Source organism: Lotus japonicus, chromosome 4, assembly GCF_012489685.1.
Source record: "Lotus japonicus ecotype B-129 chromosome 4, LjGifu_v1.2".
NCBI classification, from domain to species: domain Eukaryota; kingdom Viridiplantae; phylum Streptophyta; class Magnoliopsida; order Fabales; family Fabaceae; genus Lotus; species Lotus japonicus.
Genome location: NC_080044.1, coordinates 38,053,013 through 38,062,732, shown reverse-complemented (window position 1 = coordinate 38,062,732; position 9,720 = coordinate 38,053,013). Strand labels below are relative to the sequence as shown.

General features: G+C 42.0%; 1 protein-coding gene across 1 annotated transcript; it reads right to left on the bottom strand.

Moving 5' to 3' along the window:
* Nucleotides 1-3,753: 3,753 nt before the first annotated feature.
* On the bottom strand, nt 3,754-5,400 carry LOC130712709 (uncharacterized). The gene is made up of 4 exons (XM_057562528.1): nt 4,930-5,400; nt 4,379-4,867; nt 4,160-4,336; nt 3,754-3,816 (listed from the first exon to the last, which is right to left on the bottom strand). The coding sequence occupies exons 1-4, from the start codon at nt 5,398-5,400 to the stop codon at nt 3,754-3,756; spliced, it is 1,200 nt and encodes a 399-aa protein (XP_057418511.1).
* Between the last annotated feature and the right edge of the window lie 4,320 nt (nt 5,401-9,720).

Below are 9,720 nucleotides of genomic sequence, written 5' to 3'. Positions count from 1 at the left end.
GATTGGGTTTCGATGGTCTCTCCCTCGGGAGGGATCAGGTTTGAGCTGGTTGACTGACATGCCCCACCGCTTGGGTGATCTATCTTGTGGGTCATCCGGCGACGTACCGGGGAAGGGTCATGGAGGACCGGACTGACGAGCGTGGACGTCTAACGAAGGGAGTTCTACGACGCATGGAGCTGAGCTTCAACTTGCCGACTTCAGTTCGCTGTGGACTCGGTACTGGAAGGGTAGGTTTAGGCAGGCGTCATATTTTGTGTAGAGCTCTGATTCGTTTTGCTTTTGGGACAGGGTAGGTTCCCGACGCATGACTTTTTGTGTGGTTCTCTTACCGAGGAATCACAGTGAGTCATTCGGACCATAGGGGTCTTTGCTTAGGCCATTTTGAGGCCGACTCTCTCTTAGTGGATTGTACTTATAACTTTCTCACTCACACTTCTGGATCTGTAAATATTTGCCTACGGGCACACTACTTTGGAGTCACTGCGAGTGCGCGTAACGTGGAAGTGCAGCTGAGGCTGTACATGTTTATATTTGATGTATATTGGCTAGTTTAGTGGTTGGGCTATGTCTGTATTTTCTATTGCTTGATTTAAAAGGAATCAAACGAAAAAAAATTACCTGTTTTCCGCGTAGAGTTATTTTTGGTTACTAAAGTGGCACCCGGAAATCGGGGTGTTACAGGCGCCATCCCGATGCTCGCATGAAAACTATTGTTGTATGTAAATTCGATCAATGGCAGAAGATCATCCCAGCTTCCTCTGTTATCTAACACACAAGCACGTAGTAGATCCTCTAACGACTGAATAGTTCTCTCTGTTTGCCCATCAGTTTGTGGATGATACGCCGAACTCAATCTCAGCTTGGTTCCTAACGCATCATGAAGAGCTCCCCAAAAGTGCGAAGTAAACTTTGGATCCCGATCAGACACAATACTCGTCGGAACTCCGTGTAGTCTCACAATCTCCGCCACATAAATCTCAGTCAACTTTTCCACGTTGTAAGTAGTTCTCACTGGTAGAAAATGCGCTGACTTGGTCAAACGATCCACAATCACCCAAATCGAATCGTGTCTCTTCTGTGTTCTTGGCAAAGCCACCACAAAATCCATGGATATGCTATCCCATTTCCATTCTGGCACGTCTAAACTCTGTAGCATACCAGCAGGTCTTTGATGCTCTACCTTAGCCTTCTGACAAGTCAAACATGCAGCTACATACTCGGCCACTTGTTTCTTCATTCCCGGCCACCAAAAATTCAGTTTCAAATCTTGATACATCTTTGTCATTCCCGGATGAATGCTCCATTTGCTCCTGTGTCCTTCATCCATGATTAGCCTTCTCAATTCTGGATTGTTGGGTACACAAAATCTGTCTTTGCATCGCAGAATATTGTCAGTTCCTATCTTGAACTCCGGGTCTTTCCCTTGAATTACTAAGTTCCTCTTCTCTAGCAGAAACGCATCTTGTAGTTGTTGCTCTCTAATCTCTTCCATCAGTCCACTGGCGATTCTGATCATTCCGAACTTCAACTTTCTCTCAGACGGTGTCACACCTAAACTCATATCTCGAAATTGTTCTAGTAACTCCAGCTCTTTAACCATCATTGACGAGACATGCATCTTCCTACTCAAAGCATCAGCAACTACATTTGCCTTCCCAGGGTGATATTGCAACGTAAACTCATAGTCCTTGATAAACTCCATCCATCTTCGTTGCCTCATGTTCAGCTCCTTCTGATCGAACAAGTATTTAAGACTCTTGTGATCGCTAAATATCGTGAAAGTACAACCATAGAGATAATGCCTCCAGATTTTAAGCGAAAACACAATGGCAGCTAACTCCAAATCGTGAGTCGGGTAGTTCTTCTCGTGAGTCTTCACTTGTCTCGAAGCATAAGCCACCACTTTCCGATGTTGCATCAGTACACATCCCAAGCCTTGATGCGAAGAATCACAATAGACCTCATAAGGTTCCTCCGGTTGTGGCAAAATAAGCACAGGTGACGTCGTTAAACGTTCCTTCAATGTCTGAAAACTTGTTTCACACGCCTCAGTCCATGCAAAAGGTTGATCCTTCCTCGTCAGTTGAGTCAAAGGTCCAACAATCTTGGCAAATCCCTCAATGAAGCGTCTATAATATCCAGCTAAACCCACAAAACTTCTGATCTCTGTCACTGTCTTCGATTGCTCCCAAGCCAAAACAGTCTCCACTTTCGCTGGATCCACAGCTATGCCTTCCTTTGAGATAACATGACCTAAGAAATTGACTTCCTCCAGCCAGAATTCTCACTTGGAAGGGTTCGCATACAGCTTTTTCTCTCTCAACACTTGTAAAACTTGGCGCAAATGTCCTTCATGTTCCTTCGCGTCCTTCGAATATATCAGTATGTCATCAATAAACACCACCACAAACCGATCTAAGAATTCATGAAAGATGCGGTTCATGTAATCCATGAAAACAGCAGGTGCATTTGTCACTCCAAACGGCATCACTAGGTACTCGTAGTGTCCGTAGCGTGTTCTGAAAGCAGTCTTCGGTATATCCACAGTCTTCACTCTGATCTGATGATAGCCTGACTTCAAGTCTATCTTGGAAAATACGGCAGCCCCTCGTAATTGATCCATCAAATCATCTATCCTCGTTAACGGGTATCTGTTCTTGATCGTCACCTTGTTCAGTTGTCGATAGTCCACACATAATCTCGACTTCCCGTCTTTCTTCTTGACTAAAAGCACTGGAGCTCCCCACGGTGAACTGCCCCAGTTCCCAGCCTTTTTTACCTATCTCTACATGTGATTAATACTTAGTCCTCCCCCTAAGTATGAGAGCCCCTCTCACTTTCTCTCAATCACTGCCACAGTGATTCAAAAGCTCAACACAAGAGCAAGGACAGATGTCATGATCAAACAACAAAAATCAACTCTCGGCAAAAGAATCAATACATGAATAAGCTGAGAGAACAACAAGTGTGAACACAGACAAGAGTAAACCCTAGTTTTACTCAACAGAAGCTCATTACCTAACACTAGGTTTCGGTCTTCATATATAGCAGTCATCCAGGCCTTGTCTTCGATGGGCTTGGACAAGCAAAGGTCCACACAACACTCAAGGAGTTAGTAGGAAACAAATGTCTTCATATATAGCAGTCATCCAGGCCTTGTCTTCGATGGGCTTGGACAAGCAAAGGTCCACACAACACTCAAGGAGTTAGTAGGAAACAAATCTGCAGAAGAATCTTCAATATAAAGTTTCTTATTCCAGAAATAAAACTCCCCCAAACTTCAAATCAAATCTTTGAAACCGATTTGATTACATAATAATATAATCCTTGGACGGCGCACAGAAGCTTCCAGAAATACCCTATCTTGATCACCAAGTAATCAGAACGAAGCTTCACAGAAAACCTAGCCAACTTATTTGCAGGTTTCGCAGGGACAGATGTCACAGGCAAGATGTTGTGACATCGGGTCCGACATGTTGGCCAAAAACTTAACTTAGCTAAAATGCAGACAACACAACAAAGGAACAACAATCTCCCCCTTTGTCAAATTTTAGCTAATTCCAGTACCATAAGGAACTCTTCAACAGCTTGGAACTTGAAAAACACTTGAATCAACATAGAAGAGCATCCAACAAACAAGGTAGCTTACACATCAACATAGCTAGTAGCATTAGCTATGCACATTTCCATCTCAGAACCATTCTCAGTGCAGCAGAATACCATATCAGAGTTTAGCACAACAGCACACAATCAACTATCACAAACAACAAGATGTTGTTTGTATAGAACACACAACTGCACAGTAGCAAGAAGCTACCAAACCACAATAGCAGAAAGCCACAAAGAACCAGCTACCAAATACCAGAGATAACCAAATACTAATTACTCCCCCTTATTAGCATAATTTGGCAAACGTAGTCATAACAGAACAACATCTAAGTGCTTACCAGAGCTATCCACAGAAGTCAGCAGCACCATATTCAAGAATTATACAGACCAAGAGCAAATAAGAAGCACACATAGCCACACAGGGCTCAAATACATCCAAAAGAAAAAGACTAAATCAAAGAGATGTGCTCTGAGTTGCAGAACTCTTGGAACCAGTGACATCCTCTTCATCTTCATCTTCATTGTCTTCCTCTTCTTCTTCCTCTACATCCTCCTCAGTCTCAGCATCTGCTTCTTCACCAGCAACAGCTTCGGCTTCCTCTTCTTCACTTTCTTTCCCAGCAGCAACAGTTGCAACATCTGACATAGCCTTGATGAGTTGATCAACATTGAGTTTTCTGACCTTGCAAGCCTGAACAGTGTCACCAAGAGACTCGGAGACCGCCTTCAACTCAGCCAAGATGTCTTCCTAGCTAGAACCAACTGCCTTAGTGCCACTGGCACTGGCAGTTCCCTTTGCTGCAGAGAGCACAATGTCTGGAACATGTGTCCCAGCAAACAACCGGTAGTCAAACTTGAGAGGCAAGGGCTTCTTACCTTGAGACTCATCAGCCCTCACAATAGTAGGTTGTTGATGTGCAATGATCTCTGAGAGAAGACAAGGAAACAGAATAGGCAGCTTCACTGTATATGATCCAGCATGCTTGAGAGTCTGCTCAAAAACCAGCTTTCCAAAATCAAACTCACCTCCAGTTCCAACCAAATAGAGCATTCTGGCCAGAGGTGGAGTCACACCAGACAAGTGATTGGTGGCCATCCAATTTGCAGTACCAGTCTTGTAGAGAATAGCATATTTGGCAGTAAGCCTCCCAGATGGAAGCAATCCCTTCTTAGGCCACTTCCTGACCAACTTCCCAGTAAGGGTTGTAGCAACCCTATTCAAATCAGGCTCCCCTAAGCCACAACAACAGGGCTTCTGCCCAAAAATTCATTGATCACTTCAGGAGAGAAGTTGATGCACTTCCCCCTCACAAACACCTTCCTGTACTCAGCACTGGAAGCATCATCACAATCAGCAGGGATGTTCACAATGAACTCCCTAACAAGCTTGTCAAAACATCTGCCAAGATCCTTGATAGTCTTCATCAAACTAGCAGCAGAGACAACCTCTATGATTTCCTTGAGTTCCAAGGCATCTTCATGCAGTTCCCTTTCAATAGCCAGCCTCCTTTGAACCACATATTTCCATCTCTGAGCAGAGTCTGGAAAATGAAAGGACACATTGTCCACAGGAGCATTAGGAACATTAACAGGAATCCTCTTACCTTTCATTCTTTTTCTGGCTGTGGTTGATATGTTAGGAACATCTTGTCTGACATCAGGCTCAGAATCAGAATCAGGTACATGCTTTCTTTTTCTTCTTATCAGGAATTTGTACCTGAGAGCTTTTGTACGTCTTGGGTGTCTTGTGCATTGGATCTTCCTTTTTCTTGCTTCTCCTCTCTGCATCCTTCTTGGTTGCAGATCTGGGTGCCGTGGTAACAGAGGTTGGAGCTTTCTTGATTCGAATTTCATCATCAGATTCGTCTTCTTCTTCTGAAACCATCCTTTCTTCTCCTTTCTGAGGAGAAAGTAGGGGTTTTCTGAACAGGAACCTCCTCAGAGGAAGAAACTTCATGGGTAGAGGTTTCATTCGCATCGTGCTCCTTTGGACTCGAAGCATGAGACTTGTCACTAGAACCCAAGGGAGAGGATTGATGTGTCAGTTCAACATCTGGTGCAACATTTGCAGCAGTAGCTACATTTGCAAGTTTCTGAAGAGCCTCATTATCTTCTTGATTCACAGCTTCTGAAAGATTGGGATTTTGATCATCCTCATCATCAGAAATATTTTGTATCCCCAAATTCTTACTGGGTCCTCTCTTAGGAGCCACATGCTTGATACGAAGGCTTCTTCTTCGTGGTTTGGCTGACCCAGTTGGAGCATGGGTAGCACTTGCAGCTTTATGGGGAACCCTAGAGGGATTTGAAGAAGATGCAGTGGAACCCACAATCTTCACATTGTGTTCTGGGGTGATGATCTTTGAACTTCCCTTCTTCTTCTTGCCAGAATCATGAGTCATAGTGAAGTGATCTGTAGAGAAAACTGAAAAATAACCGTTGAAGGTTAGAGAGAGAAAGCAGGCACACTTTTGGATAACACATTGAAAGGGATTGAGGAATCCCAATATGCGATCATGGGCAGTTATATAATGAAAAATATAGTCGTTGCCCGTGACAAGTGTCATTAACTGCTACAAGTCAGTTAGGACACAAATCCCTAACTTTCCTCTTAATTTCTCAAATTTTTCCGCATCCAATGCTTTTGTAAAAATGTTTGCTAACTGCAAAACAGTTTCCTCATGTTCAAGAGTGATAATCTTTTCTTCCACCAATTCTCTAATGAAATGATGACGAATATCAATGTGTTTTGTTCTGCTATGCTGGATTGGATTTTTGGAAATGTTGATAGCACTCAGATTGTCACAGAACAATGTCATGACATCTTGTTGGACATCATATTCCTTCAACATTTGTTTCATCCACATCAATTGGGTGCAACCACTCCCAGCAGCAATGTACTCTGCCTCAACTGTAGACAAGGAAAACAGTTTTTCTTTTTGCTGAACCAAGAGACGAGATTATTTCCCAAGAAGAAACAACCCCCTGAGGTGCTTTTTCTGTCATCTGCATTTCCTGCCCAATCTGCACCACAATAGCCTATCAACTTAGGATCAGTGTTGTGAGCATAAAAGATACCATAGTCAATAGTTCCACTGATGTACTTGATGATCCTCTTGACTTGTAGAAGATGACTTTCCTTAGGTGCAGCTTGATACCTAGCACAAACTCCAATTGAGAAGGCAATCTCAGGTCTGCTAGCAGTGAGATACAGCAAACTTCCAATCATGCTTCTGTATAAGCTTTGATCAACATCTACGCCATTCTCATCCTTAGTCAATTTGACATGAGTTGCTGCAGGAGTTCTCTTGTGTGTTGCATTTTCCAGACCAAATTTTTTAACCAATTCCTTAGCATACTTACTATGAGAAATGAACATAGAGTCCTCCATCTATTTCACTTGCAAGCCCAGAAAGTAGTTTAGTTCACCTACCATGCTCATCTCAAACTCAGATTTCATTTGTTTGACAAAATGTTCTACCATCTGGTCTGACATACCACCAAATACATTGTCATCAACATATATCTGCGCAATCATCAATTTTCCTTTGACACTCTTTACAAATAAATTCTTATCAATTCCACCTTTGTTGTAACCATTGCTAGTTAGGAATTCAGTAAGCCTTTCATACCAAGCTCTTGGTGCCTGTTTTAATCCATACAGTGCCTTTCTCAACTTGTAAACATGTTCTGGATAAGTTGAGTCAGTGAACCCTTTTGGCTGTTCAACATAGACTTCCTCATTCAAATAACCATTCAAGAAAGCACTTTTAACATCCATTTGAAACAATCGGAACTTCAGAAGACATGCCACTCCAAGCAGAAGTCTGATGGATTCTAATCTAGCCACTGGTGCAAAAGTTTCATCAAAGTCCACTCCTTCAATCTGAGTGTACCCTTGAGCTACTAGCCTGGCCTTCTTTCTGGTGACATTGCCACTTTCATCTGACTTGTTCCTGAAAATCCACTTGGTACCTATAACATTTACACGATCTGGTATAGGCACTAGATTCCACACATCATTTCTTTTAAACTGAGCCAATTCTTCCTACATAGCATTTATCCAGTATTCATCTGTGAGGGCTTCCTTGACATTCTTGGGTTCAATTTTTGAGATGAAACAACCATTTGCAATGATTTCTCTAGACCTTGTAGTTACTCCTGTGTTAGGATCTCCTATGATGTTTTCTTTAGGATGAATCTTCTGAATTCTGATAGAGGGTCCTTTGTTCAGTGGTGATGTGCTCTCATTTTCATCTTCAGTTTCACTGTCTGATGCTATGTCAGTGACATGTGGTCTGACAACAGACTGAGGTGGGAGATCTTCTTCAATATCCTGTGTAACTTAAGTTTCTTCCAATTTATCATCAACCACTACATTTATGGATTCCATCATTGTCTTGGTGCGAGAGTTATATACTCTATATGCCCTACTGTTTGTAGAGTATCCCAGAAAAATACCTTCATCACTCTTTGGATCCATCTTTCTTCTTTGCTCTCGATCAGAATGTACTCAAGGCAAACATACCAAAGAACTTCTAAAGAAGTTTAACATGTCAGAATGTACTCCTGCTAAGACGCCAATGCATCCTACGTGCATTCTGGAGATAGAAGACACAAGCTCAAAGGTTTGTCAGAAGCTCTATCATGGTAAGATAGGCTCTCTTCTCTATCTGACTGCATCTAGGCCAGATATTCTTTTCAGCGTTCATTTATGTGCTCGTTTCCAATCAGATCCTAGAGAAACTCACTTACCTGCTGTTAAGAGAATTCTCAAATATCTTAAAGGTTCTACTAACCTAGGCTTGATGTATAAAAAGACATCAAAGTATAAGCTTTCAGGTTATTGCGATGCTGACTATGCTGGAGATAGAACTGAAAGGAAAAGTACTTCTGGAAATTGTCAATTTCTGGGAAGTAACTTAGTCTCATGGGCAAGCAAGAGGCAATCTACAATTGCTTTATCTACTGCAGAGGCAGAATACATCTCAGCTGCTATTTGTAGTACTCAGATGCTCTGGATGAAACATCAGCAGGAAGATTATCAAATCTTTGAGAGCAATATTCCAATTTATTGTGACAACACTACTGCTATCTCTCTAAGTAAGAATCCTATCCTACACTCAAGGGCCAAGCACATTGAGGTAAAGTATCATTTTATTAGAGATTATGTTTAGAAGGGCGTACTTCTTCTGAAGTTTGTGGATACTGACCATCAATGGGCAGATATCTTCACAAAGCCCTTAGCAGAGGATAGATTTAAGTTTATTCTGAAAAATCAGATTATGGACTTTTGTCCAGCATGAAGATAGCTCAGAACCTCAGACTATGATGCTTCCTTATCAGAAGTTGTCGAGTTTAGAAGGTCACTTAATCAGTAGATGGGTACGCATTGGTATTCCTTCTGTGATAAGACATTAAACGTGTGTCAGATTTATTCTGATACCTTGTTCCTTGTGCCTCTTAGGAATTTATGTTGTAATGATCACATATGCTTAATTCTCCACCGCGTATTATCAGTATTTATTGTTTAATTTTGTCACATTAATTTCTAACCGTTGATTTTTTTTCTTTTGCCTTTGATTTTTCAACTACTCAACGGTTACTTTTGAAAATCACTATTTACCCACGTTCTCACACACGTTTTCCATCACTTCTCTCACTCACACATATTTTCAAATCCTTAAGTGTTTTTCTTCTCTCTCTCTCTCCGATCACCCAAATTGCCCAAACCTTCAACACCTTCAATGGCCTCATCAAACAGAAACAAGCAAGCAGCCGCCTTGAACTATCTCAACTCCTTTTCTCAAGAGGCTAGGGCCAAGAGTATGGAGTACACTTTTGATGGTCCGTTTATTCCTCATCTTCATGCGGGAGGATCTTCATCATCGTCTCAGGCCGTACCCAAAAAGCCTGAAATTGAAGAAGCTAGGGTTGCTGCTCTGGAAGAGACTCCAGTGACATGTGTTCTTACTTATAATGAGCTGACAGTACTTTGTGAACCAAGGGTTGACTTAGATAATATCAAAGTGAATGGCGTCGATTTGAAGGCTGAGGTTGCTGCTCAGGGTTGGGAAAGTTATTTCAATCATCTTCCTGGGCCAGTTT